The sequence below is a fragment of the Gloeophyllum trabeum genome (assembly GCF_000344685.1).
Source record: "Gloeophyllum trabeum ATCC 11539 unplaced genomic scaffold GLOTRscaffold_00013, whole genome shotgun sequence".
In the NCBI taxonomy this organism is placed as follows: Eukaryota; Fungi; Basidiomycota; class Agaricomycetes; order Gloeophyllales; family Gloeophyllaceae; genus Gloeophyllum; species Gloeophyllum trabeum.
In genome coordinates this window covers 769,930-797,159 of record NW_006920422.1, presented here as the reverse complement: position 1 = coordinate 797,159, position 27,230 = coordinate 769,930, and the positions used below count along the sequence as shown (strand labels likewise).

At 56.7% G+C, this 27,230-nt stretch overlaps 8 protein-coding genes across 8 annotated transcripts; 4 read left to right on the top strand and 4 right to left on the bottom strand.

Moving 5' to 3' along the window:
• Positions 1-150: 150 nt before the first annotated feature.
• GLOTRDRAFT_140638 (Coatomer, alpha subunit) lies at positions 151-4,785 on the top strand. Its single transcript, XM_007871226.1, has 15 exons — positions 151-315; positions 371-484; positions 535-615; positions 664-758; positions 809-1,388; positions 1,448-1,824; positions 1,886-2,117; positions 2,168-2,306; positions 2,363-2,603; positions 2,658-2,813; positions 2,867-3,065; positions 3,119-3,645; positions 3,700-4,023; positions 4,073-4,345; positions 4,396-4,785. Exons 1-15 carry the CDS (start codon positions 267-269, stop codon positions 4,636-4,638), a joined length of 3,630 nt encoding a protein of 1,209 aa, XP_007869417.1. The 5' UTR covers positions 151-266; the 3' UTR covers positions 4,639-4,785.
• Positions 4,786-4,944: 159 nt separating this feature from the next.
• GLOTRDRAFT_132359 (uncharacterized protein) lies at positions 4,945-5,631 on the top strand (the record flags this gene model as incomplete). Its single annotated transcript, XM_007871225.1, has 3 exons — positions 4,945-5,200; positions 5,293-5,463; positions 5,552-5,631. 3 exons carry the CDS (start codon positions 4,945-4,947, stop codon positions 5,629-5,631), a joined length of 507 nt encoding a protein of 168 aa, XP_007869416.1.
• A 2,727-nt stretch (positions 5,632-8,358) lies between these two features.
• On the bottom strand, positions 8,359-9,627 carry GLOTRDRAFT_80480 (uncharacterized protein). Its single transcript, XM_007871224.1, has 5 exons — positions 9,243-9,627; positions 8,978-9,133; positions 8,774-8,911; positions 8,609-8,708; positions 8,359-8,546 (listed from the first exon to the last, which is right to left on the bottom strand). Exons 1-4 carry the CDS (start codon positions 9,606-9,608, stop codon positions 8,610-8,612), a joined length of 759 nt encoding a protein of 252 aa, XP_007869415.1. The 5' UTR covers positions 9,609-9,627; the 3' UTR covers positions 8,359-8,546; position 8,609.
• Positions 9,628-19,269: 9,642 nt separating this feature from the next.
• On the bottom strand, positions 19,270-20,515 carry GLOTRDRAFT_117671 (NAC-domain-containing protein). Its single transcript, XM_007871223.1, has 3 exons — positions 20,390-20,515; positions 20,071-20,247; positions 19,270-19,830 (listed from the first exon to the last, which is right to left on the bottom strand). Exons 1-3 carry the CDS (start codon positions 20,442-20,444, stop codon positions 19,532-19,534), a joined length of 531 nt encoding a protein of 176 aa, XP_007869414.1. The 5' UTR covers positions 20,445-20,515; the 3' UTR covers positions 19,270-19,531.
• Positions 20,516-20,660: 145 nt separating this feature from the next.
• GLOTRDRAFT_132356 (uncharacterized protein) lies at positions 20,661-21,507 on the top strand (the record flags this gene model as incomplete). The annotated part of the gene is made up of 7 exons (XM_007871358.1): positions 20,661-20,708; positions 20,766-20,795; positions 20,846-20,893; positions 20,948-21,088; positions 21,142-21,231; positions 21,285-21,317; positions 21,379-21,507. 7 exons carry the CDS (start codon positions 20,661-20,663, stop codon positions 21,505-21,507), a joined length of 519 nt encoding a protein of 172 aa, XP_007869549.1.
• A 243-nt stretch (positions 21,508-21,750) lies between these two features.
• GLOTRDRAFT_47636 (ADF-like domain-containing protein) lies at positions 21,751-22,521 on the bottom strand (the record flags this gene model as incomplete). Its single annotated transcript, XM_007870990.1, has 5 exons — positions 21,751-21,780; positions 21,836-21,949; positions 22,124-22,321; positions 22,375-22,433; positions 22,488-22,521. 5 exons carry the CDS (start codon positions 22,519-22,521, stop codon positions 21,751-21,753), a joined length of 435 nt encoding a protein of 144 aa, XP_007869181.1.
• A 494-nt stretch (positions 22,522-23,015) lies between these two features.
• On the top strand, positions 23,016-23,231 carry GLOTRDRAFT_21621 (uncharacterized protein; the record flags this gene model as incomplete). The annotated part of the gene is made up of 1 exon (XM_007870957.1): positions 23,016-23,231. A coding segment is annotated over one exon (216 nt), but the record flags the coding sequence as incomplete, so codon positions are not given.
• A 691-nt stretch (positions 23,232-23,922) lies between these two features.
• Positions 23,923-26,533, bottom strand: GLOTRDRAFT_112217 (cytochrome P450). Its single transcript, XM_007871222.1, has 7 exons — positions 26,147-26,533; positions 25,988-26,086; positions 25,823-25,925; positions 25,659-25,747; positions 25,294-25,587; positions 25,188-25,236; positions 23,923-25,128 (listed from the first exon to the last, which is right to left on the bottom strand). Exons 1-7 carry the CDS (start codon positions 26,417-26,419, stop codon positions 24,380-24,382), a joined length of 1,656 nt encoding a protein of 551 aa, XP_007869413.1. The 5' UTR covers positions 26,420-26,533; the 3' UTR covers positions 23,923-24,379.
• Positions 26,534-27,230: the final 697 nt, after the last annotated feature.

The window sequence follows — 27,230 nt, the reverse complement described above, 5'->3', positions numbered from 1 at the left end:
AGTGCCCCAACTTCTATAGGCCGCTATGACCTAGATTGCCTTCTAGACAGCGTAAACTGAGGGCCAAGTTGTTCGAGGTTGGAAGACAAGTTCGCAGCCACCAATGGTGCTGGAAAAGGCAATATCTCGACTTCGCCTAAAGCCACGTCGTGCAGGCGTAGGCGCCATACACTGCAAGTAGCCCTGTCCGTCGGCTGGTCCTCATAACGCTTTCTCGTCCTGTCGGACAAAAACAAACTGAACTGGCCAGCCGGAACTCTGCCAAAATGTCTGTTATGCTCACGAAGTTTGAGTCGAAGAGCAACAGAGTGAAGGGTTCGTGTGTCTCTTCGTGTTAAAAGACGCGTTCCGCGCTCATATCCGTCTTTAGGTCTGGCGTTCCACCCTACGCAACCATTGCTGGCGGCTTCTTTGCATAATGGCAGCGTGCAGTTATGGAACTATCGGATGGGCGTGTTAGTGGATAGATTTGAGGAGCACGAAGGTGAGTGTTACGAAGTATGTCCACTATGAGCAGTGAGTAATGTCTCGAAGGCCCCGTAAGAGGTGTCGATATCCACCCCAGCCGACCTTTGCTTGTCACCGGGGGCGACGACTACAAGATCAGAGTTTGGGGTGAGTCCGCGAGTTCAGCGTAGAGAGCCTCCGACTGAGAAAGTGCAGACCTCCGACCGCAGAGCAGACGGTGCTTGTTCACACTCCATGGCCACCTGGACTACGTCCGCTCAGTCCAGTTTCATCACGAAATGCCTTGGATTGTATGTATCCCTGAAGACAACTTAAGCCCATTTTGACACCCCTGTTCTAGCTCTCCTGCTCAGACGATCAAACGATTCGTATATGGAACAGCACCTCGCGAAACTGCATTGCCATCCTAACTGGTCACTCTCATTATGTCTTTTCCGCTCGTTTCCATCCCAAAGAGGATCTGATCGTGTCTGCTTCAATGGACCAAACTGTGCGAGTCTGGGATATCTCAGGTTTGCGAAAGAGTACTCCAAACAGCAACGCAGCCCCCGGCACATTCGACACCTTTGACAACTTCTCGACGGTCAAGTACGTGATGGAGGGCCACGATCGAGGCGTTAACTTCGCCATGTTCCACCCGACCCTGCCCTTGATCATCTCAGCTGCTGACGATCGGCAAATCAAAATCTGGCGGATGAGCGAGACGAAAGCTTGGGAGGTGGACGCCTGCCGTGGTCACTTCAACAATGTCTCTTGTGCCGTGTTCCACCCTAAACACGAATTGATCGTGTCTTGTGGTGAGGACAAGACTGTCCGCGTCTGGGATCTGGCAAAGCGAACGGCGATCCAGACGTTCCGGAGGGAACATGACCGGTTCTGGTTCTTGGCCGCCCATCCGAACCTGAATCTGTTTGCAGCCGGTGAGCGTCTATGACATCCGTCTAATGCACTACGTATCCCAATGTTCCTGTTTCGTCAGGTCACGATAATGGTCTAATCGTATTCAAGTTGGAGCGGGAGCGCCCGCCGTTTGCTTTACATGGCGATACCCTGTATTACATCCGGGACAAATACGTGCGCTCCTACGACCTCAACACGGGGTCTGACATCGGTCTCTTGAGTGTCCGCAAATTCGGTAGTCCATATGTCCCACCGAGGACCCTGAGCTTCAATCCTGCTGAGCGCGCGGTTTTGGTCACCGTCTCTTCAGATAACGGCTTGTACGAATTGGCGAGTTTGCCGACGAACGTGGTCGGTGAAGTTAAGGATTCTTCGGTTGACGGCAAGAGGGGTAGTGGAAATAGTGCAATATTCGTTGCCAGGAATAGATTTGCTGTCTTGAACAAGACGACCCAGGTGCGTCCCACGCGCGTAACGGCTGTGGAACCTGGAACTTAATCATCAGTCTCCTCTGTAGCTCATCGAGGTCCGAGACTTATCGAACTCCATCGTCAAGAGCATCAAGCCTCCTGTGCAGACCAATGAGATCTTCTACGGTGGGACTGCGAGTTTGATTCTCAGTTCGACGGCTTCCGTTGTGTTATACGACATACAGCAGCAGAAAGTAATCGCCGAAGTGAACACTCCCCCGGTCAAATATGTTGTATGGAATGCCGATGGCTCGCTCGTAGCCCTCCTCAGCAAGCACAGTACGTGCTCCTATCAACCGTTTTATCCTCTCTCAAACGGACTATCCTAGCCATCACCATCGCCAACAGGAATTTCTCCCAACATTGCCTCATTCACGAGACAATCCGCATCAAGTCTGGTGCATGGGATGATGCCGGTGTCTTCATATACTCCACCTTGAACCACATAAAGTACTGTCTGGCGCAAGGGTCAGTGCATCATCAATATTTGTTTGTTAAAGTCGTCTAAACAAAGATCGTACTAGTGACCACGGCGTTATCTGCACACTGGACAACCCTGTCTACCTCACCCGCGTGAAAGGCAAGACGATTCACTGCTTGGACCGCTCTGCCCGACCTCGTACCATCACATTCGATCCCACTGAATATCGCTTCAAGCTCGCTTTAATCAAGAACAACCACGAGGAAATGCTGTATATCATCCGCACTTCTAATCTCATAGGACAGAGTGTAATTGCTTACCTTCAGCAGAAGGGCTTCCCGGAGGTAAGCACGGAGTATCATTACTGCAATCCATCCTTACCGAGGACATACGATTAGATTGCCCTCCATTTCGTGGAAGATAAAAAGACCCGCTTCGACCTTGCTATCGAATGCGGCAATCTTGAGGTCGCGTCAGAGATGGCAAAAGCGATCGACCGGCCCGAATGCTGGGAGAGACTCGCTCAGCAGGCGTTGAAGCAAGGCAACCACAAGGTCAGGGCACCGTACATCTGGGAGATCGGGCTGTCTGCTGACGGTCGTGATAGATTGTCGAGAAGGCCTACCAGCAGACGAAAAAGTTCGAGAATCTGTCTTTCTTGTATCTTATCACGGGCAGCACCGAAAAGTTATCCAAGATGCAGAAAATAGCGGACGCCAGAGGCGACCCGATGTCTCGATTCCAGAATGCGCTGTATGCTGGCGATGTTTTGGGTCGCATCAACGTCCTCAAGGATGTCGGGCTTCGTGTGTATTGTCATCATCTTGCGATAGAGGGAGGTATTGACATTCCTCTATAGATCCCCTAGCGTATCTGACCGCGAAGACTAATGGCTTGGACGAAGTCGCGAGCGAGATCCTGGAGGCAGCCGGACTAAGCGAGTCAGACGTCGATGATGTCCCAGACTTTGGCCGCTCGACACTGCAGCTGCCGCCCGTGATCACACCGACTGCTGCGTTGAACTGGCCATCTATTGCTGCTGGCGAAAGTTTCTGGGACAAGGCGCTTGCGAACGGGCTGGAAGGTGTTGAAGTTCCGTACACGAATGGCGATGCCGTTGGGGCTGGAGCCGCGGCCTCGGCTGCATTGGATGAGTGGGCACGGGAAGAGGAGATTCCGGAGGAGATCGATGAGGGCGGTTGGGACCTTGATGCTGGTGGGGAAGATGCTGAGCCTATCGCCGCTGAGGAGGAAGAAGCTCCTGCTGAGGTCGCCGATCTTGGCGCGGGTGCTACCCCCGGTATCAGCGAGACAGAAATATGGACTCGCAACTCACCCTTCGCTGCTGACCACGTTGCAGCAGGATCATTTGACACGGCAATGCAGGTAAGTCGACGTCGTAGGCTTAATTGACCAGGATTGATGTGTGGGCTCCCTTAGCTTCTTCACAGGCAATTCGGCGTTGTCAACTTCTCGCTACTGAAACCCCTGTTCTTGTCGACGTATCGTTCGTCACACGCATACTTCTCCCCGCTTGGCACCCTTCCGCCACTGCAGCTGCATATACGTCGCAATCCTTCCGAATCTTCGCCCAGCCGCGTTTTGCCTGTCGCGGTTCGCACGTTGCAGTCAATCCGTGCTGAGCTCACGGAGGGTTTCCGAGCGCTATCCGGCAGCAAGCTACCGGAGGCTCAGAGCATTTACCGATCGGTTCTGTACGAGCTGCTCCTTGTTGCCGTATCGTCAGACAAGGAGGCAAAAGAGGTGAGCATATACTCACGTCAGGGTGCATATTGTTGACATTGCTGGCCAGTGGCGAGACCTTGTGACGATGGCCCGCGAATATTTGCTGGGTGTGTCTATTGAGCTGGAGCGTCGGCGAGTGATTGCTGAGGATCCGAGCAACGCGAAGAGAAATCTTGAACTGGCTGCGTACTTCACTCACTGCCAGCTGCAGCCTCCGCACCTGCAGATTGCCCTCCGAAGTGCGATCCTGATTTTCTCGAAGGCCAACAACAATGGCACTGCAGCCAAGTTTGCGAGACGGTTGTTGGACTTGAATCCGGATCCCAAGATTGCAGCTAACGTAAGTTTCATTCATTCACCTTGGGTAAACTTATTCTCATGGTATCCTAGGCTCGCCAACGGATTGCCGCTGGAGAACGGAATCCTAGAGACGCTGTGGAGGTCGACTACGACCAGTTCACCGAGTTCGAGATCTGCGCAGCGACGTATACGCCGATATACAAGGGATCTTCTTCGGTGCGGTGTCCGTACACGGATGCAGCATATCTTCCCGAATTTGCTGGCAAGCTGGATGCCCTCCTCCAGCTAACAGAGTTAGGTGCTCCTGCTTCTGGACTACCTGCTCCTCGGTGAGCATATGTCGTTTATAATGTCAATACTTGAGGGGTGGGACATGTACTTCCGGGAGATGGACAAATTTCACGATTTTCTTACCATAATCAACACGCTGTCCATTATATCAGACGTTTCCTGCAAGAATCGATTTGCAAGTCCCCAAGACGTGCGCGAGTGTGACACAGTGACCGACGGGGCGTTGTATTTGGACGCGACTTTGTGACGCGACGTGCAGAGACGTGCTCTCGGACTCTTTCCTGTCGATTTACTCTACGGACCAACTCGAACTTCTTACGCCTATTCCTCCCTGGAGCACTGAAAGGAATGGCGACAAGTCGTGACAACTCCTCCCCGGATCATGAACGCTCCATCCATTCGCCATCACCGCTCCGCGAAGGCCGCCCGAACCCGAGATTGTCTTCACCAGCGCCTGGACCGTCGGCTGGTCCCTATGGCAGTGGTTCGCAGCAGCGCTCAGTTGCAGAAGTTGTACAAGAACAATTCGAACCTTTCGATCACCGGACGACTATCGTAGACCCCTTCGAGGAGGAAAACAAACGGGAAGCGGAATTCCGAGAAAGTAAGCGCAGAGGCCTCCAAGGCTTCAATGCATACACGGCGATCTATGCATATATCCCACTGCCCTTCAGAGAAACTCTGACTTAGTCGCAGAACTGAACAAAATGCTGCTTGACCTGACGATCGAGTTCCACGCATGGTCCACGGCTCGACCTGCATTCGAGACGAACGAAAACCTGGAATCTCTGGAAAAAGAAATCAACTCGATCATGACTCTCGAAAGTGAACAAGGCATGTCTCTACCATCGCCTCTCACCTTCATCGGTAGGCCGATATTCTGGTCACCTGTCGTCCGAATTCCATCCTGCCGGGTATATGCTAACTTGCGCATTGGCCTTTTCCTCTTTTAAAGAGAAAACTCGACAGCGTCTTGGCGACTTCGTGAACAGGGTCAAGTTAGCACTCGCTGCTTTAACAGGAATGGGGATCTAGCACACCACTAGGTCTACCAGAAGGCGCGCCGCAGAAGGACGAGACCGAAGCTCTTGCCCGTGATTCAACTGCCCTCCTTTCTGGTCCGCTAAGACTCTTGCTATTGCTTTCTAGCGCTGTTGTGTAAACCTTCGGGTCTGCTCTTGTGCTGCATGTTCTCACCCCTCTGTCTAAATATGCTCTGCATACTCTCATAGGTTGACGTATGCATCGTCGCTGACCACATGTGTTCGATATCGCTGTCTTCTAGTACCTTTTCCTGCTGTTACATCCAATTCAGGTCCGCTACACTTTGAGCAGACTAAGGCTGCTTGATGTACTTTTAGGAGAGAAATGAATGTCGTGCCCATCGGGACATCTCATGATCACCTGTATCATGAGTATCCAACACCAAACACTACCTGATCACTATACAAATTTTATCTGCATAGTACGTCGTACATGTAATGGTACACACATAACTTGAATATCTGGCTCTTACAAGGGGGTCGGCAGTCTCTGTATCAGAAAATTTGAGCTACACTCTTTGCTGAGAATCATCTGTATCCGTGCGCCCCTCAGCGCTCGGAGTCTCAGCAGATATGCTGCTTGCGCTCTTCCGTAGCATAGCTTGCAAAGCTTCGTCATACCACCACACAAAGGCAAGCACAACAAGGCCTATGCCGCCCGCGGAAGAAGCCGCGCCCCTGCTGTAGAAAGGCCTATCGTTTCCGACGATCCAGATAAAGCTGAGGTTGACAGTCAATACGCTGCTGCACTGTAGGGGGAAGGTGCTTACTATCCCAAGATTGTCCCGACGATAGAACATAACTGTAGGTAAAGCAGCGCGAGTGGTCGTTGCCACGGCGAAATGGAGGAAGCTAGTCCGGCTGCACCGGCCGCATAGATGGTATCATACGGAACCTTTGCGATGTACACCATCGGGATCATAAAACTGCGACGCAGGTGAGCGATACGACCTGAGCTGGCCACAGACCTGCTCACATATAAGCCACCCTAAACCCTTTGTCTTCAGTGAAGACGGGAAAATTGAAGCCAAGCCCTGCGGTGAAGATCGATATAGCAAAGGTCATAGACATGTCCTTCAGGAAGTGCTTCAGTGGGGTAGTTTGAAGTCTCCTCCAGCGTCTAGCAGAAATAGCAGCTTAAAGCTCAAAGTATACCGTAGATCGATGTGTTACGTACCGCGAGAACAGCAGAGTCACTTGTGCGGGGACTGCCCAGGCAGAACTACTCAGGAACAAGTGAACCCCGTTGAGCTTGTCGATGGGGACAGCTGAGAAGAATATCAAGGGCCAGAACGTCTCGAAAGACCGAAGCTGAGACACTGCGATTTGACAGCATCCAAGGAAGACCATCTTCAGCACAGGGTGTCTGCGCCTGTACCATGGCGTGCTGTCGCCCGTAGCATCTATGTCTGTCTCTGTACCTGGCCGTACTTCCTCAAGTTGCTGTCTGTCAGCGCTCCATTTCTTTATGAGATCTCGCTCGGGCTGTGAGAGCCACGCGGCGGACTCAGGTAGATCAGGAAGTCGGTACCATGCGTAGAGTGCGAAACTGGTAGTAAGGGCTGAATGCAAGTAGAATAGACGCCTGAAGGCGGCGGTCAGCATGCACCCGCCCGGCCTAGGCCATGTGTAACGTCCTTACTTCCAGATGACCATCTCGCTGGCAGCATCCGGCCTTGTAGAAACCACCACAGCCGCTGCCAGGAGGCCAACGAAATGCGATAGAGGCACGATGTGTGCTGAAGGAGCGGGCGGCTCCCGCTTATACCACTCTTTCTTCAACTCAACCTGGCTCGCCCAGAAGATCGCGGCGGAGAACCCTAGCACGACGCGAGCGAGACATGCTTGCGTGAACCTGCGAACGTCTGAGCAGAAAACGTCATGACGAGGGAGCGAGACGCACGTTTCTGATATGCCTGCATGTACGGATGAGTCAGCTGCTTTAACGAGGACGGTCGTGCTTACCCATCAAAACAGAGGAGGCGCCGATTCCTAGGGCAGATACCGGACCAACGACAGGCCTTTCGCGAGCCAGTCGAGCAAGCCAGCTAGTGTGATAGTATGGCCAGCGTGCGTCGTCCCGTAAGAGCGCACTGAGGGCCCAGGCATACATCTGTCCAAGGTGGTACGCCGCTATCACGAGGAAGAACTTGACCGGAGTCAGGTTCAACGCCTCCTGGAAGCCAAACAAAGCCGCGATGCTGAAGCAAACAAGATGTTACACAGTGCTCTCCGTGTTAGGGCCGTTGACCACCCACCAGACAGTGTTGCGGGCGAGCTAGTTCTGGTCGTCACTACAGCTGATGACCCATAGAAACAGGTGCACTTACGTGTGCGAGGACGGACAGTATCCTGAACGGCACCATCCTCTTGTCTAGCTTCTGCAACAAGTCAGATTCCAGCTGAGCTTGGATTCTGGCTTCTTCCCAAGCATCTCCGTCATGGCCAGGGTCATCGGGTGTAGGTAGAAGTGGGACTTCCTCCGTCGAGTGAGCTTTCACGGGGGCCAACATCTAGGATGCAGTTAGTTGACAGGAATCGCTGAGTAGGCATTACATCCTCCACTCCGGCGATTATTTGTACCCGCTTTCGCAGGGAGCAGGCCTAGGTCGGTGCCATAACCGTGCGCAGTCCAATCACTGCAGCGGCAGGGTGGCGATCAAAGTCTCTTTTCGATGACATCTGTGGAAGTCTGTACAGAAATAACTTGAGGTCAACCCGCGCAACAAGTCTGGAAGTCATATCAATGTCAATAATGAGCGCAGCAAGCGGACAGTACAGGCTGGGAGAGCTACAAGCAAGATATAAGGATACATCTGAGGGTATGTTGATGGTCAATGCAAGAACAGCAACAGAAAGCATCATGCCGAGCAGCCAGTTCTCTTCGGCGACTAGGATGTCTGGATCCTGCAAGAGATATAACGGTTGAGAACTAGGCCAGCCAAGAGACGAAAGAGACTCGAGCGCACCTTACACCTCGTTCCTGACCATAATCGAGAAACACCGCTCACAAAACGGCTTCTCGTCCCTCACGAAATAACTCGGGTCCTCAAACGGCCTCTCGCAGCTCTACCAGACCAAACCCACCATCAGCCCCCCGCCCCCAAGAAATTCAAGCAAGCCAATCCACTCACCGCACAAACAAAACACTCCCAGCACCACTTCCCCCCGAGCGCCTCCACCGCCTCCATCCCGTCCCGAATACTCTTCCTGCAGCGCTTGCACTTTGGCATCCTCAAGCGCACATGGCACTCCTCGCAGTACGGGTGGCCCTTGTGCACGATGAACCCCGCGCCGCCCTCGGCCCCGCCAAAATGGCCGTCGCCGCTGACGACGACGTCCGCGAGCGACGGGTCGAGGAACGGGTCGCCGCACTCGGCGCAGAAGAAGTGCTGCTCGTGGTACACGCGCTTGCCCAGCGCGGGGTCGTCCAGCGTGATGAAGCGCTCCTCGACGATCGGCGTCTGGCAGTGGTAGCACCGCGGCGCGAATTGCTGTAGCACACGCACAAATCACAAATCACAAATCGCAAATCGCAAATCGCAAACCGCAATCAATCAGCCTTCCTTCCCCTCACCTCGTAACATGGACACCGGTACTCACCTCGCTCCAGCAGACGAAGCACCACACGCGCCCGCCGCCCTCGGCCGCGCTGACGTGCTCGAGGTGCTCGCCGCAGCCCTCGCAGAGGAAGCAGCCCGGGTGCCAGCGCGCGCCCATCGCGTTCACCGTGCGCCCGACGATCGGCTTCAGGCAGCTCGGGCACGTCAGCGGCGAGTTGTGCGGGAGGAGCTTGCGCGCGGGTCGGTGGGTGGACGGGGTATGGGGTTGCTGGGACGGGGATTGGGAGGGGGGCTCGTCGACGACGGGTACGCCGGGCGCGTCCACTCTGATCACGGGCCCTCCACCCGCTCCTTCGTCGTCGTCCGGGAAGTTGATACTGGGGACGGACGGGCTCTCGTCGGGCATATGGATCCTCGGGACAGCGGGCCTATCGTCATGCAAGTTAGTCCTCGGCACCCCCACCCCCACCGCCCCCGCCCCCGCCCCCGCCTCCGCAGACACACTTATCCCCTCCTCGCTCCCACTCTCGCTCCCGCTCCCATCCCACCCCTCCCGGAACTCGATCCTTGGTCTCCTCGCGTTCACGCGCATCCCGTCATCCCCATCCCTGCCACCACTCCCCCCATCCGCGCTCGCCCTCTCAGCACCACCACCACCACCACCGACCTCCCCCGGCGCCTTCGGCAACCGCGGCAGCCCCGCGGGCCACCGTCCGCCCGCCGCCCTCTCCCTCTCGCCCTCCCCTCCCGCAACGCCCGTCGCCGCCCGCGTGAACACAGGCCTCTGCGCGGACGCGGGGACGGGCTCGGAGCGCGTGAGGCTCATTTCGGCCATGCGCAGCGCGAGGCTCTTCGCGGTCGCGCTTGCCTGTGCAACCCCGTTCGCGTTCCCGTCCCCGTTCGCGGTCGCGCTTGCCTGTACATCCCCGCCCCCGCCCGCGTCCCCGCCCCCGTTCGTATTTGCAGGAGAGGACGCGGCACACCCCTCCTCCGCCTGCCACCCCCGCCCGCGCCGCCGGGGCATGTCCAGGATCCCGTACTGCGGGCTCGCGTCCGATTTCGCAGGCGAGGGGGGACGCGAGGAGGGGGCGGGGGGCGGGCGGGAGGAGAGGGCCGAGGGCGGGCGGGAGGAGAGGGCGGGGGACGGCGCGCGAGCGGGGGAGAAGTCGCTTTTCGTCGGCGACGGCGCGTACTCGCTTTTCGTGGGCGACGGCGCGTACTCAGTCTTCGTCGGCGACCCTGCGCGCGAAACAAATGGGGAGCCCGCCCCATTCCCGCCCGCCCCATTCCCGCCCGCCCCGTTCCCCTTGAACGGCGAGGGCACGCCGGGGGCGGTGGGCAGCGTGCGCGCGCGGTCTCTCATCGCGCTTGTACTCGGCCCTGCGGCTGAGTTCGCGTTCGCGTTCGCGGCGGGGCTTGTGTTGGTGTTGGTGTTGGTGTTGCTGTGTGCGTGTGGGACGGGGACGGGGACGGGCAACGGCCGCCCCCCGCCCCCGCCGCCCACGACGGTCTTGCTCCTCTCCAACGCAGGGGAGGCCCCGATCTGCGACTGGGATCGCGGGGTGGGGTGCGCTTGCGCTTGCGCTTGTCGTTGTTTCCACAAGGGCGTGAAGCGCCCCGCCTGGAGCGCGGGCAGCGCCTGCGTCCCCCGCGCGTCGGCGAGGACGCGGGACTGCAGCTGCGACGCGGGCAGGTCGAGCGAGAGATGTTTGGTCGAGCGTGGGAGGGGCGGGGATGTGGGGATGGGGATGGGGATGGGGAGCGGGCGCCGGGGTTGGGGTGGGGGCTGGGGAGGAGCGGTGGGGGTGGTGGTGTATGATTGGACGAGGGCTTGCGGGTGCGGGGCGGACTGGGGTTGAGGGAGAGGGTGGGGGTGGAGCGGCGCGGGCTGCGGGAGCGGGCGCGGGCGCGAGGAGCGGGGCGCGGGCGTGGGGGACGTCGGCGTGGGCGGGACGCTGCGGGAGTGCTTCGGCGGGCTCGAAGAAGGTGCAGGCGGAGGTTTCGGGGGGCTCGACGACGGCAGAGAGGAGAAGGAGTGCTTGTTGGGGCTCTGCGGGTGCGGGGGCGGCGGGGGGAAGCTGCGCGTGGGCGAGGCGGAGGCGGTGGGCGGCGGGGAGGGGCGGGGTTGAGGTTGGGGGTGGTAGTACGCGTGCGTTTGGGGTGGCTGGGGTTGAGGTTGGTAGTGGGGGTGGCTGGGGTATGACTGTGACGGTGAAGGCGGGAAGACTTGGCTAGGAGGCCGCTGCTGCTGGGGCTGGCTCGGGTATTGCTGCGATGGTGGAGGCGGGAAGACCTGGCTCGGGGAGCGAGGCACGTATGGGTGCTGCTGTTGAGGTTGTGGCTGAGCGGGGTACCCAGGCTGGGACGGCGAGGGCGGGAACGCCTGGCTCGGGGACCGCTGGTGCTGCTGCTGAGGCTGAGCCGGGTACCCAGGCTGGGACGGCGAGGGCGGAAAGACCTGGGTCGGCGAGGGCGGCACGTGCTGGTTCTGGTACGCCTGTTGCTGATACGCAGGCTGTGCGTACGCCTGCCCCTGCGGGGAAGGCGGGCCGTAAGCGTGCTGTTGTTGGTAGTTGTACGCGGGGTACTGGGCGTGCGGGTAGCCCTGGGCCTGAGGCGGGGGGAAGGACTGGGTCCGCGGGGGGGCTGGGTAGGTGTGCCCGTACTGCTGCTGAGGGTACGCGTATTGGCCCTGGTATGCTTGTTGGGCATGACCCTGCGCAATTTAGATTGCAATTAGTGTTTACTGGTGCAAGAAAGGAGGACCGCGTACGTGAGGATATGCTTGCCCTGGAGCTGTCTGCTGCTGCTGCTGTTGTTTCTGGTAGTGCGGTTGGGACATGATACTAGCCGTGATGTTTCGTGAATAAAAGGCGGGAGGACGGACTGAAGTGAACCGTACGTAAATGGATGGTGTCACGCTGTGACCGCGATCGATCGCCAGATCTCAGTCTGCGTCACCTCTCCCGACTCTGCACTGATATCTGTGCAACATTCAGACCCCGAGGAATGTCTTCCGCTCCCTTAAATCACAGCCCAGCGCGTCCCCTGGGCATAGGGATCCACACAACACATCGTCCTCCGGACCTCTCCATACCTGTGATCTACGCACTTGTCATGGTATGACGCTGTGTTCCCCCCCATGTCAGCCTGCAGCTGCGCGGGTCAGCGAGAGAAAACACCGCTGCCGCCCGAAAGCCACAAAGGACTGCGCGCTCATCGCACAATGGACGGGGCCTGCCACTTCCACACAGCCAGTATCATACTCACATAAGACGCGAACACTCCGCTCCGCTACCCAGGGCACGCCGCGCCCAGATCCCCTGCCTGTTCCGTCCCCCGCATATCGACTTGAGCACGGGAGGGCGCGACTCCAAAGCTGCACGTCCCGAGCCGGGGACGCTCCTACGCGTCCAGGATGGACCCGCTATGTGCGCCAACTGAACAGGCGACCGCCCGCGTGCCCTCCCACGCATCGACTCCGGCGTCGCCGCCGGCGCACCACTCACCCGACCCGGGGGACAGACACCATCCCCTGCCGCATACACACTTGCACACCCCCATCTGCTGCGCGTGAGTACTTCACAACCCAAACTTTTATTGTGATACGGAATCGCTCGCCTCGCCTCGCGCCCCACCCAGCTTGCACTTGCAGGCGGGGGCTTCTGCGATTTCTGCGCTGACGATACACTTATGCTATGCAGGCTGGGACCCTTTCTACCAGCGACTGGCCTTGTCCCTCGCATCCTACTAGTCCCGGCTTTCGCCCTATGCGGCTACGCCTCTTTCATATATATGCGTATTCGCAAGACGCCTCAGCGAGCCCGACGGTCGATCGCCAGTGGTTGCGCATATGTCGCGGGAGAAAGTCCGCCGGCCAGCGGAGCCGCGACCAGCGCCTTCACGTCTCGCATCGCTTGCATATGCGCGCAGTCGGTCGGTCGGTCCCGCCCCCTCAGCTTCGAAGCGCAATGTGTACAATACATATATTCACCAACACACGGATGGAGTGGGGATAGGACGTGCAGCCTTGAAGCATGAGCAATGGACAGGGACAAAAACATCAATCCCTCAGTGAGATGTCTAGAGCCACGACGCGAGATGTTAGTGTATGTCCACAACCACCATGATACGAACAAGGCGGGGCAAGGAGACGGCGTCGACAGGGGCAATATTAGCGATTGACAGGGTACACACACACGTACGGTTGCACCAGCGCGTCCACTGGTAGGCCGAGCTACGACACCAACGGACGCAAGACACCTCCAACGGACGAGTTCGAACAGTCTCCATCCAGACTCAGGCAGCAACGCCAACCACCTGTCCGGACCGCATACACTTGGGATTGGCATCCACGATGAGTCTGAGCGCCACAATCCAGCTCATCGCGGGACATCGACGGCAGCCACGTCGACAGCACGAACGACGGATACCCCGAAGGAGGCACCTTCGCCGAGTTGTCAGCGGCCGACCGAGCGCGCGGCAATCCCAATGAGCCAAGCGCACACAGCGCACACCTCCGAAGCGGCGCGACCCAACCATCCCCGAAAGGACGAATAAGTTCCAAAAATTATCGGAGCAGCTCAAGAGTAGTCTGAATCGAGTTGCACGTCCTAGAACGTGCGCCGACGATTGAGCTCAAGAGCGGCTCCCCCGTCGTCTCCATCCCATCCTCCCCTCGTACCGCGGACCCTCGGAAGCGCACCCGAACGGGCTGGTCGGCCTCGCTCGGTAGATCGTCTCGTGCAAACGGGCTGGTCGGCCCCGCCTGTTTAGTTTCATGAGGATGCCAAGTTTCGGCCGAGCGCTGGTCGGCTTCGTCTGGTGTCTGCTCCGTGTCTCAGAGGCAGCGCCGGGCTAGTACGCCTCGTGCGGTTTTCAGCTTGGGCAGACAGACGGGCTGGCGCGCCTCGTCCTCGTATCGGCGTCGAGGCAGTACGGGTAATACTGTTTGCGCACGCTTGTAGCGTTGCCCGCGCGGGGTCTGCGCGCGCGCGCGTTCCGAGGGTCGACGATCCATTAGGTGGTGCCGGCGTGATGAGGAGTCAGTCCACGGGATGGTCATCGATGGGAAACCAGTCATCGCAGTGAAAGAGGGCATTGCCCCCCCCTCCCCCCTCCAGGAACACAGCCAAGGAAGAGTCCGTCCTCCCACGGACCCTAAGGTGTACAGGAGTCCGGGACCCTAGTCTTCCCCTGCGTTCCGCGGAGGGCACTACAAGCGGCCGATCGGGAGAACCGAGACGGACGAGCAACGGACGGAGCACCCGATCCCCTCGACGGTTGCGAATCCTAGATCTCCTGCACCTTCGCCGCCAGAGCGGGTCCGCAGGCAAAAGGGAACCCGGGACACCTTAGGCAGGAGCGATTTGATGACATAATAACTTAGATAGCCCATTAATGTGAAGGACCTAAAGGACTAGGTAGGCTTCATCTGCCCGATGCTTCTCCCTTTAATCCAAATTTAGATGTATTCAAATGCGTGAGAATTCAATAACCTCTGCAGTTCATCGCCAGAGGCTCTTGCAGACCATCTCGAGATGGCTTGGAGACGTATCAGAAGAGGCAATTCTCCCTGCAATAATTCTGCATGAATGACTACCATGTTTTACCCACCACAGCTCGGGGTATGTGATCATTTACAGGGTGGGGATAGCTGTTATTCCGTCATAATATGATAAATATCAATTAGCCGGGTATCACACATCGTTACACGGATGGGCATATCATGGGCAAATGCATGTATCCCCCAGTTTTTGCCCTAGTGTAGAGGAAACAAGTGATGGTACGGGAGACGGTTTTATCTCCAGCGTCGCAATTAATATGGCGGTATGCATATACGCAGCAGATGCATCGCACCCATCTTCGGAGACAGCCGAGAGGGGCTCTCTGGCCAATCAGAGAACGAATAGCAATAAGCACCAATTCATTGATGTTATAGAGCCGCGGTTCGGTCTCAGAGGACATCTGTGGCAAGGGGGAAATCTATTTAAAAGACCCCCCAATACTCCCAAGCCGCGACGATGCTCATCTCCCGCGGCGATGAAGTGCCGCAACCAGTGGGCGTGATTGTACACTCACTATGCACAAGACTCGTAGCTGCATAGTGTACATTACATAGTATCGAGTGTGTCCTGGCGCGGTTTCACAGGAAGAACTGGTCGCTTCTGTGTAGCTGGGTTTAATACTTATGAAGTGGTCTTATACAGCCTTTTTGACAGTGATTCGTGACCTATTGCATTCTAAATGTGTGAAGTGACCATCAATACTGGTTCAGCCACCGTATGAAATCCAGCATATTTGGACAGACGGATGTCGACGAATCGCGCTAGCGGATGCCTCAGGTCATCCCCGGTTCTGCGATGTTAAGCAGACACATGGCAGGGGGTTCCTTGCAGGCGGGTAGCCTTTACTACTCACCAGCTTTGTCCTGATGCACCTACATTCTCCTCTAGCACAATTAATTACTGGTCAAACAGCTTTGGGGGAGTAATGATACATAGATGAGTATAAGTAGTACATATATACGATATACAGGGCAGAGCAGGCGCAATGCAGACGATGGCTTCGTGCAACCATCAGGATTGGCATCCACAATGGGATGCCTACCAAAAGAGGCAGGCGTGGGACCACCATCAAGCGCATCAAGATCACGCTGTCCGACGTCCGACTCGGATGCGCGCCCGGCGGCGGCATCGGCGAGACATCAGCACGAGATCTGTTTGACATCCCCAACTTAGGCTGATGTTGAGACATCCCTACGGCCGGAAATCCATGTAAATGTGCATATAAATGTATATATCAGCATCTATTAGCAGCCCCGTGCCAGCGTTCCAGCGCCATCGCCGGAGCCTCTCCATATAGTGCAGATACCACGCGATTCGGACGGCCAGCTATTTAGGGACTGTATAGGGATACATCGGCCAGATGTGGTCTATCTAGTCCTTTAAGTCCCTCACATTTATGGGCTATACAAGTTATGATGTCATCAAATCGGCCCTGCCTAAGGTGACCCGGGACGATTTTCTGGTCCGTCGTTCAGCTGCTTACAGCCAGGCCCGGCTAGAACCGATCTAGGGGGATTAGCAGACTCAGACCTTCCCGCTCGCGAATGGCCTGGACGCCAGAGCGTCAGGTGTGCGGGGCGAGCCTGTCGGTTTTCGAGCTGATGCGAAGATAACGAGGGTGGACGTGAACAAAGACCGTCCTTAAGCCTCGCGAAATTGCATATTATTTGGCATTATTTGGTGTATTAACATTACGGTGGCTTCCAGGCTTTCGAGCCTACTCATTGCAGATGCGTTGTATCCTTGTTGATCGAGCTTCGGAGCAGCCACGCTCCTGATCCTTCAGATCACTTTTCTCATCCCTGCGACTCGAAGCAATGCTGCCTTGTTTGAGCTGAGCTAAGATAATCCTTTGATAACCACCGACGGTCCCGTAGGACTGTAACCATACAAGCCTTGTCGCGAGAGAGATCTTATGGCAGACCAGCGCAGCAGTCCTTTTGTTCTCTTCTGCAGCGCGCTATATATCCTCGAGACGCCTTCGTGGACGCGCTAGTGACACGCTGTGACTTTGGCGTGGCGTATCTCGCGGGCCAAAGATCGGTTACCGACATTCGGCTTCAAAGCTAGCATCACCTCCATTCAGGGCAGTCAACGTCGGCGCGGGCCGGTAAAACTAGCATCGAGCAATACACAACGGCAGGGCAATGAGAAAACAAGAAGATAAGCCCACTTCCTCAGCAGGGTTTTCAGCATGGAGGTACAATACGAAGATGAATGCCCTGAGTAGAGTCGGTGCTTCTCGACCCGGATGTGCCCCAAAGTTAGCGAAAGACGAAACGAGACGAAGGATAGCGGCCAGCGGTGGGCGACATACACGCCAACCTTAACTCGAGGACCTCCGGCCAGGTTCGCGGGAATGAACAACGAGATGAACACTAATCTTGCTGATCCCAGTGACAGAAGGATGGCACATACTTAGGTTGACAACCGGCCGCGGCGCCATGATAATGTCAGGCCAACACAAGAAGGCCGCTCAGACGGATGTCTCCGTGCACAGCCTAAGTGAGATATACGAGACCCTAGAAGCCCAGAGGGAACACTCGCGCTTAGTCTCGGTAAACAGTGGGCACAAAAGATAATCATTGACACCAAGAAGTGCAAGATACCTGCAACGGACGGATCGAGGACTGCGAGCAGTCTCAGATGGTGACTTGATAATGATGCGGCTGGGGTGGCACTAAAGATAAGGATGAACATCATGTAGGTACAACTCACCACAAGGCACGCACAACAAACAGAGCGACGACGGAGCAGACAACAAATGCCTCAAGGGAGACACCGTGTATGCACCATCGACGGCTGCACGATCGATTGATGCAATCTCTACGAGACAAATGCGCACCTGTCTCCAAAGAGACACATCCAACGCCTCCATAAGAATGCGGGTTCCAAAAATTGCTGGAGCAGCCCAAGAGTAGTCTGAGTCGAGTTACACGTCCTAGAACGTGCACCAACGACTAAGCTCAAGAGCGCCCCTCCGTCGTCTCCATCCCATCCTCCCCTCGTGCCGCGGTCCCTCAGAAGTCGCCCGAACAGGCTGGTGAGCCGTGCTCGGTGATATTTGTATATGTAGACGAACGAGGCTTTGGGAACCTCGCTCGGTATATTAGATGTCCTCGCGGACGGGCTGATACGAATGGGCATAGGCACCTCGCTCGGTATATTCCATGTCCATGCGGACGGGCTAGGAAACCTCGTCCATTTTTCGTAGTTCGTGTTCGTACGAGTGGGCGAGGAAGCCTCGCTCTGTACTGCTGATAGTGAACTTGTCCCAACGGCCTAGGAACATCGTCCGTCCGAGGTTCAAGTTCGATTATAAGTTCGGCCTGCTCGAACGGGCGCTGACCCGCTCCGCTCTCCGCATGCTCGATAGATTTTCTCTTTAGTGCCACCTCGAAAAGGCCAGTGATCGTGCACGGCGCGAACTGCGAGCTCGCAGCCGGCACCGTGCCGGTGGGCTTCATGATGCGTAAGTTCTTATCCACGTCGAGCAGACGCGTCAAAGTTGTTGGGTGCAGTTTACGGGGTAGGGCCTCACGGCTGGCCGCTACGCGCAGGCCATGAGTCGCGGCGGGAGAGGGAATCACCCCTCCCCTCCTCCAGCAACACATCGGGGGGAAGAGCCCATCATCCTTCCTACGTACTACTCTGAGGCGTACTCAGGACCTCGGGACACTGATCTTCCCCTGCGTTCCGTGGAGAGCACCACAAGCGGTCGATTGGAATAGACGAGATGGAGAAGCGACGGACGGAGCACCCCGTCCCCACAACGGCTCCAAGTCCTGCAGACCTTCGCTGCCATGGCAGGTCTTCAGGCAAAAGGAGACCCGAGACGATTTCGTGGTCCGTTTACAGACAGCCAAGTCCAGTAATAACAGAGCCGCGGGGATTAAAATACTCAGACTTTCCCACCCGCAAATGTCCTCGGCGCCCAAACACCGGGAGTGCGTGGCGAGCGTGTCGGTCTCGAGCTGCTATGAAGAGGGTGAGGTTCCGAGTCAAAGGCTGTCCTTTATATAGTCCTGAAATTGGAGATTATTTGGCTTTGTTTGGCACGTGACGGTAGCTTTCAGGGCGCGCTGCAAACGCGACTCTCAACGAATTAACTTCAATATTAATGTATCTAGGCTTCATCTCTCTCTCTCTCTCTCTCTCTCTCTCTCTCTCTCGTGGTGCGTGATATAAAAGAAGCCTCGGTATCACGACAAGATGTCTGTTCAAGCTGACAGACACCTGGGCTGAGTCGTTGGTGACTACGCCGTACTTCCGAAGAAACATTCGAAGGCAGGGAAGATTCAGATCCTCGCGGCACCTCCGAAAGATCAGGCAAGGCTGAATCCGTCGCCAGCTCTCGGCGCGCTGGCGCTTGTCTCCAAAGACAAAATGAAGGCCAACGCAATGTCTGCCTGCCGACTGAGCGGCCCCTCTATTCTCTAACACACAGGGTAGTATACCTACCCCCCCCCCCCGGGGGCAACCCCTTACGCTGCAAGGCTCAATGAACATGACTTAGAAAGCATCTGTGTAGCTCAGTAATCGATACATAGATGGCTGTTGAAGATGCGTTGCAGTATACATGACAGCAGATGCAGAGGAGAGCGCTGAACATAGGGTAGGGTCTTGTGCGATCCAGAACCGAGGGCGAACAACGCCAAGATCGAGATCGCACCGGAACAGAAGGTAATTTTGGGCGAGGAGCGAAAGCACGATACAGCAGCACCAACGTCATCTCCAATCATGGTCATAAAGTCGTCGCTCCCTAATCCAACGCACTGACGTCCGCCTTGTCCTCTGCCTTGGCATCCTCTTTCGGTTGCTCCTCCACGGCATCGAAGTTCTCGACCAAGTCTGGCACGTCGTCATCGTCATCGTCCGCGCCGGCGTTTGGTGGCCTTTGCTGGTTCTGCTGGATCGCCTGGTACGATTCCGCCAGCTTGCGCAGCGAGGCGAGCGAGTCGGGCCCGAGCTGGTTGAGAATACCAGGGACGAGCTCCGTGAGCTCCTTCACCTGACCGGCACCGTAGATTGCGAAGGTGTTGGCAGAGACGGCGGCGTGCACTACATACCAGAGCAAGGCGTGAGCGATCGATACAAGGCAACCGGAACTCAGATGAAGGGAAACGTTCCAAGCCCAAAGATAACTGTTCCCCGCATAACCTTCTTTCGTCTCATCCAACCCCGGCAAATCCGAATTCCAAAGACGGCATGGAGCAGCACGTCCACGTGATCCCCACTACGTCTCGTCCGTTCTACACCCCCCTTCCTCTCAATTAATGAATACACGAAGATGAAGCTCACCTTTGGGCGCTGTGAAGTGCAGCACGTTGCCGTCCTCCCTGAACATGTTCACCTCCTCAACCCCGGGGATGGGCTGCACGTTCAGCTTCTTGAGCGCGCCCTGGAGCTTCTTGTCGTCCTGCGCCGTGCTCGGTTTCGACTTCCGCACAACCTTGCGGCGCATCGTGCCCTTCCCACCTATACCGCATCAACCGTGCATCCCCACCACAAAGACGCATTGACGTAGCAATTTTCAATTTTCAAATGTCACCGACATAGCATAGACGCGTAACGATCCATTAGCACGCGCGGCCTGGCTCTGAACAGCGGGGGCGCTCACCGATCCGGTTGTTCGCGGCCGCGGCCTGCAGCTTGGCCAATTTCGCGGGGTCCATCGTGCTTTTTAGGGTCGTTGGATCGGGGAGGCTACGGCGGGAACGTCGACGTCGTCGTCGGTCGTGATGAGTGTAAAAGTAAAGTTTGAAGACAAATAAGCGCATACAACGTTCAGCCACACTTCATATAATTCGGCGCCTATCGCGACATCTCAAGCTTGTATTCTTCCTTTACAAAGGACACTTGTAGCTGTAGAAAATCACTCTCTTGGAAAGATGTCTAGCACTACCTTTCATATTAGACCAGCGGAGGAGAAGGACATTGTATGTTCAGTCTTATTACATATCAATCTGTGGATCTGACCAGCAGCCATCCTTCAGCCAATCATTTTACAATTAATCAAGGATCTTGTACGCCCCCTTACACCTGAAATCATTCACATATCGACATAAAAGTGCAGGCAACTTACGAAAAGGAGCCGGAGTCCGCTAAGGCAACCCCCGAGCTCGTAAGCCCCGATTTACGTGCCATGAACGTGCGCTCAACATAATTTCCCCTGCAGTTACGGGAAAACATCTTCGAAAAGAAATATGCGCACACGTTGCTCGCATTCACGGACACCGCGTCCTCACCCGGGGATGCAATGGGGTTCGCGCTGTACTTCTTCAACTTCTCAACCTGGACCGGAAAGCCAGGAATATACGTACGTCCACTGCGCCCCTACTGAAGAGACACAGCTGTGCACCGCGTCTCTAGCTCGAAGACCTTTTCGTGAAACCCGAATACCGCGGCACGGGCGTTGGGAAAGCCCTCTTCGGTGAGCTCGGCCTCATCGCAGAGGAAAAGGTGCGTCAAACCTGCCAATCCCTCCTGGCGCCCAACTCACCGACCGACCGCAGGGCTGTGCCCGCATCGACTGGGTGGTCTTGAACGTACGTGCGCAGAATTAACTGCCCGCTGCATCGCGCTGAACGTGCTCTCTCCCCTTACCAGTGGAACCAGCCGTCGATCGACTTTTACGAGAAGAAGCTGGGGGCGAAGGCGATGTCCGAGTGGATGGGCATGCGGCTCGAGGCGCAGGGCATCCAGAACCTCAAGTCGCTCGCGCTCAAGCGCGAGTGAGTAGGCGAGAGTCGCAGGTGGCGCCCGCGTACGTAACGAGAAGAACCTACGCAATGTGACTCTGCCAGGGCGGTCCGGGAACTATTTCCGGGCTCGTGTGCCTGTGCGAGCGACTCGGTCACATCCCGCGAGATAAGGCGTGCAGGTGAAACTAGTATCCGCGCGATGACCCAAGATACACCGGTAACGACTGAGCGACGAAAACGAGACAGCAATGGCGAGAACCGGACCCGACCACTCGAGTCACACGCCGTCGTAGCTCGCCCCTCCGGCCTGGGTGAGCGGACATGTAAGAATAGGCGGGCATGCATGGTGTGCGACGACAGACCTTCCGTAACCGCTTGACGATTGGCTCTTCGTTTAGGTCGTCCTTCTCCCGGGCTGCGACCTCGATGGAGTACACGCGCAGGACCTGCTTCACGTCTGCGGCGTGCACAGAGATCTGGCGGAGGTAAGAAGGACGTCAGTAAGGACTAGTATGGGAATGCGTGTTCCCAAACAGCTCAATACCGCTAGGCGAGCCGCAGAAGCCCCCCTGTTGGTAGCGGAAATTCTCGGATGCATTACTGCATATCGAAGACGGTGCAGTCAATGCCAATGCGGGAGGAGCACTGACCTTCGCTTTCCGCATAACCTTGCATGAGGGCCCGATCCACACAACGAGGATGAACTTCTCCCTCTGCGACTCCTTGTCATTAGCATACCGCACGCGAGCGTACGCGTATGACGCCCTGCTGTCCTCCAGCTCCTCCTTCAGCTCAGCAAGGCCGCCCGTGCCGGTTTTCGTGAGGACGAGCTTGTCAGAACGGTCTGACTATCAGGCAGCGTCAGTTTGTTGCATACTAGATTCAGATAGAATACACGTACCTCATAGTCCAAAAGCAGCCAGTTGGTCTCGGATTTATCGTTACGCACGTCGAGGTACGCTACATGAGCGACTGTAAGGTTCAATTACTGGACCAAGCCTAAGTATAGCTGACCCTCGTTAATGGCCGGGTCGGACAAATCCGCCATAAGGACTAAATATTACTGAGACAAGAGATTGAAAAAGAGAACCGTATTAGGCGACCTCGCTGGGAGGCGAAGGGGACAGAGCTGAAGGAGATTAAGATGATACCGGAAGTCACGGTCGTCGTGAGCGCTGTGGGCGCTCGGCATTCGCCGAATCGAGCTGTGTTTTCTTTCTTCAGGATCATGTCCTCTGCGTCTCGTTCGCAGCGCACACTTCGACTGTCGCCGCGATGATATTCTCTCTTTCTCGCGTCTTGGCTCGCGCAGCGCCGACGCGGAGGCCGATACCCTCACGGTGCCTCATAAATCGCCTCTACTCGGACGGAAGCCCGCTGCCTCGCACCGACTGGCGCACGGCCGGCATTCCCTCTCCCCCATCCCTGGTCCCCGAGGACGAACCGGGCCCCCTATCGGAATCTGATCCCGAGGACGACACCAGCGCTCGCAGGATACTACCCCGGAACCGCCTGCACCCGCCCAAACGGCCCACGCCAGCGCAGTGGGCCGCGCATCGCACGGTCCTGCGCGAATCGTTCCCCGAAGGCTGGCAGCCGCCGCGCAAGCTGTCGCGCGAGGCGATGGACGCGCTCCGGCAGTTCCACAGGATCGACCCCGCGACGTTCACGACGCCCGTGCTCGCGGAGCGCTTCAGGATCAGCCCGGAGGCCGTCAGGCGGATCCTCAGGAGCAAGTGGGAGCCGTCGCGCGAGAGAAGGATCGAGCTCGTGCGCGAGGAACGTGAGCGCGCGCGGATGAAGAGCAGGGAGCGCGCTCAGCGCGAGGCGGAGGAGCTTGCCCGGATAGATGAAGAGCTCGGGAGGAGGCGCGGGGCCGGAGGGGACGACCGTGACCGGCTCTCTCTCGACTAACGGAGCCGTGGACAAGCGCCCTTGCGTTTCGCGATCCTTGCGGACAATCTGCCCGCCGTCACCAAAGATCTTCTCGACTTGCCGCTCGATAATGCGATCTCACGAAGCGCCAGAACTCTTTCGGTTTACAACGATCGCGATATTGGCACTAATTGTATTCCAACTTGTTCAAATGGCACCCGCCTTCTCTGTGGGTGCAGCAAGAACGTCGGATCTTCCTGCCCACGGCTCTTCTGACAGCTTCGCCGCCTCGTACGTAAATACAGGCAACCTGTCAAGCCAGCGGGGAAGCAGTAAGGAATCGGGATATCTCGCTGGACGTCGTCGATGGAAGATCCCGCGTGCCATAGTCGTCCGGCGTACCCAAACCACCGGCTGTCTGTCGTCATGTATACACCCCGACTGCTTGGCATCTATACTACGACCGCGCTTCATATGAAAGTATAGCTGTCGTATAACCTACGTTAATGAATTCGAAGCCTCTGAGTGTAATTTCATCTCATCTCGGGCCCGAATTCAAACGCGCGTAGTAAGATCTGAGGACTTCTCTTGCCTGCAATTACGCTTGGAGTAGTACTACTATCGAAACAGATGCTACCTAAGTATATGTCTAAGATAATCCTAGCGCTGAGAGAGCCAGTCAGCAACGTACAAACACAAACATATAACCCCACATGACGACTTGAAAGAAAAGAAAAGAAAAGAAAGAAAAGAGAACGAAAAACATAAAGAACATGGAGAGGAGAAGCAAAACGAGAATAAGTAAAAGCAATAAATGTAATACGTTAAGGAGAGTGGCAAGAAAGTCTAAGAGCAGAGCAGAGCAATGACGGTGAGTGGATCATAAGTCAGCAGCCGACGGAGACGGAGAATAAAGAATACAGTCCATCCAGAGTGCCCAAGTCCCGTCCAAAACGAGGCAACGAGGTGAAAGACAGTGGAGAAGATACCATGGAAGAATCGAAAGCCCAGAACTTGAATCCCACGTTGATCTATAATGGTGATGATGGTGACGATGGCGATGAAGATGAACTTGAAGATGTCGATGAAGCCGCCCTCTCATACTTGACATAACACGACCCAGCCTCGGGCCGACACATCAGCGCGTCGTTCCAATTCGGCTTGGGCAGCGGGTCCGCAGGCTTCCCCGCCTTATCCACAACCGCATAGTCGAACCCAACCAAAAACATCGCCGCAATAATCTTCATCTCGAGCTTCGCGAGGCGCTGGCCGAGGCACACCGTCTTACCCCCGCCCCACCCGACCCACGCATGAGCGCGCTTCGCGTCCGCGGGCCGCCCGGGGTCGAACCGCCAGGGATCGGGGTAGATGTCCGCGTCGAGGTGCACGTCGCTGAACGGGTACACGACGTAGGCGCCGCTCGGCACGGTCTTCCCGTCGATGACCAGGTCGGGCCCGACATTCCGCCGCATCGCGGTGTGCGGCTGCGCAAGCCGCAGGGTTTCGCGGATGACCGCGTCCAGGACGGGCGTGGAGCCCTCCCACGCTGATAGCGGGATGTCGGCTAGGCGGGAAGAAAGGGATGGCGGGGACGGCGGGCGATGTGAGGATTCGGGGGACTGTGGTATTGAGGGTGCAGGCGAAGGGGATTGATCTTGTGAAGCATACGATGTTCGCAAAGGAGTAACCGGTGAATAGACAGAAAGGAGGCTTTCAATTTCGGAGCGGGCTCTGCGTCGCCACTCCGGGTCTCCGCCGAGGAACGTGACCAGCCACGAAGCTGCAAACATACACAATCAGCTTATCTATAGAATGGCCAGAAGGGCGGAGAGAACCCACCAGATGCCCCGGTAGCTCTCGCGCCCGCCACAATTAACCCGATAAAGAACTAATGAAGTCGATTAGCGCTGCACCTTTCAGCCGGAAGATTAGAGTGCGAGCTTACCCCTACGATAATTAACTTGTCGTCGCCGTAATCAAGCAGAATTTGGAGGGTATCGTTCCGCGGGACGCCGCTCTGGATCCTCGCGTTGATCGCGCCCATTAAGATGTCGTATATCTGCTTGGTGGCCCACACTTTCTTTACCATAGCAGGGCTTGGGAACCACGGTAATAGAACCGTTGCGGGTGTGGTGCCGCTATCGAGGCGCCCATAGAGATGCTTGAGACGCGCCACCACCGCGGCGTCGTCCGCTATCTCAACACATGTCAGACTACGCACAGTCGTCTGGAATACGAGCTACACATGATTATTGGGAGCGGGCAAGGTAAGCGGGATGCCTGCGGGGACAAAGACGTAATCATGCTTACGTCGTAGACTCGTTCGAACGGATCAAATCTGCCCGAAGATCCCCAGGACCCCATGATCCGGCGGCAGTCTTCGATAATTTCTGGGAGGACTAATGGAGACGCGCGCGCAGCCGAAACACAAGAAGTCAGGAATGCGCATGATGAATGGCGTCAACGGGACGTACGCTGCGTGAGTCGGTCTTCGCGCTGCACGATGGACACGCGCTTGTATATCTGCGCGATGCGGCGCATTTCGAGGTCGGAGGTGACGCCCCGCAACATCGGGATCTGCGCGCAAATCATAGTATATTGAGGCGTTGATCAGAGATAGGAAGGCGTGATGAACTCACTGCGCCCGATAGGACTTTGAAGCCCTCATTCAGGTCCAAGGATTTGGCGGTGAAAAAAGCCTTGCGCCCCGCCTCCCCCGAGACCGCAATGACTTGGTGCTGAATTGGCCGGTGCATGTGAGCACGCCCGACCAAACATGACGCAGGTACGGCACGTACCTGCAACAGTCGGAATTGGAACAGAGACTCGCCGGTAACGCGAAAGCCCCAGCTGAGAAAGTCGAAACGATTACGGAAGAAGGGTACGATGGCGAAGAGCGAGTGGTCTGGCAGATGGGCGGGCTCGCCGTCCTTTGGCTTGGTGGCAAACGGTGATGAGCATAGTGCGAGGATGAGGAGGACGGCGGCGACGACGATGGCGATGGCGAACTGGACGGAGGAGGAGGAAGAAAGGAAGGCGTTCACGACACAGGGGATGCCGACTGGATACATGGCTGGGCAGGGGACGCTGTGTTCTGGACGGCGTCTGCTTTAAAGGGTGCAGGCGGCGCAGTGACACATGGGTAGGGGCGGGACAGGAGGAGGAGGGGGACGTCGGGGGGACTGTGAAGGGTGGAATGCACGGTAGCGAAAAGCCAGGAAAAGGCCCGGCTTGCTCACATTTTCGGCGCCGGGTCGCGGAGCGAGGGAATATCAGTCAGGCCACACTCTGCATACGCCAGGACGCGCGCTTCTGTCACATTTCCTTTTCGGGACCTGCCCTCACCTCGGCACCGATTGCGCGGCACCGGCACACGTGGCCTGCGGTCATATCCCAGCTGCGTCACGCCTGCCTCCCCCGCCGCTGCACTCCATTTAATGACGGCGGAAACCAGTGTCGCCCGCCAAAACACGCCGTACGCTCGCGGAAAACCCTGCGCACACCGCCCAAAAATACCCCGGACCTCGGACAGGCCGCCCTTCACATGGACCTTCCCAGTGCCCGTCCCGGGGCCTATCTCATCTGCGTCCTCGGTGGCCCGGCCTGGATCGCTGCCTTCCTCCGTACCTAGATAGCATCAAGGCACTCGCTCTCGATCTGCGATCATGCCACTCTGTCAAGCCCGTAAAGTCCATCTAATTGTCACTTTCTTGTGTCCCCGGGCCACAATGCGCCCTTCATTGCCAAAGTATACGGAGCGCCCTCGCGTCCTCATTCCTTCTCAGATAAGGTTCCCAGATATCGCAGGCGTCTCTCAGGTCTCAGTATATATAAGCACAAGTGACGTGAACCCTACGCATGTGTTAGTGCGTCTGTATGTTA

Bases quoted from the DNA above. Each gene is read 5' to 3' on its own strand.
- GLOTRDRAFT_140638 (XM_007871226.1), top strand. From the start codon at position 267: ATGTCTGTTATGCTCACGAAGTTTGAGTCGAAGAGCAACAGAGTGAAG. The intron at 2,604-2,657 runs GTAAGCACGGAG...ACATACGATTAG, and splicing joins AGCAGAAGGGCTTCCCGGAG to ATTGCCCTCCATTTCGTGGA. The intron at 3,066-3,118 runs GTGTGTATTGTC...ATTCCTCTATAG, and splicing joins CCTCAAGGATGTCGGGCTTC to ATCCCCTAGCGTATCTGACC.
- GLOTRDRAFT_117671 (XM_007871223.1), bottom strand. From the start codon at position 20,444: ATGGACCCCGCGAAATTGGCCAAGCTGCAGGCCGCGGCCGCGAACAAC. The intron at 20,248-20,389 runs GTGAGCGCCCCC...GATGCGGTATAG, and splicing joins GGCCGCGAACAACCGGATCG to GTGGGAAGGGCACGATGCGC. The intron at 19,831-20,070 runs GTGAGCTTCATC...TCTGGTATGTAG, and splicing joins GCACTTCACAGCGCCCAAAG to TGCACGCCGCCGTCTCTGCC.
- GLOTRDRAFT_112217 (XM_007871222.1), bottom strand. From the start codon at position 26,419: ATGTATCCAGTCGGCATCCCCTGTGTCGTGAACGCCTTCCTTTCTTCC. The intron at 26,087-26,146 runs GTACGTGCCGTA...CGGCCAATTCAG, and splicing joins TCCAATTCCGACTGTTGCAG to CACCAAGTCATTGCGGTCTC. The intron at 25,926-25,987 runs GTGAGTTCATCA...ATTTGCGCGCAG, and splicing joins TCAAAGTCCTATCGGGCGCA to ATCCCGATGTTGCGGGGCGT.
- GLOTRDRAFT_80480 (XM_007871224.1), bottom strand. From the start codon at position 9,608: ATGCCCGACGAGAGCCCGTCCGTCCCCAGTATCAACTTCCCGGACGAC. The intron at 9,134-9,242 runs GTGAGTACCGGT...CGTGTGCTACAG, and splicing joins GCTTCGTCTGCTGGAGCGAG to CAATTCGCGCCGCGGTGCTA. The intron at 8,709-8,773 runs GTGAGTGGATTG...TTGGTCTGGTAG, and splicing joins GGGAGTGTTTTGTTTGTGCG to AGCTGCGAGAGGCCGTTTGA.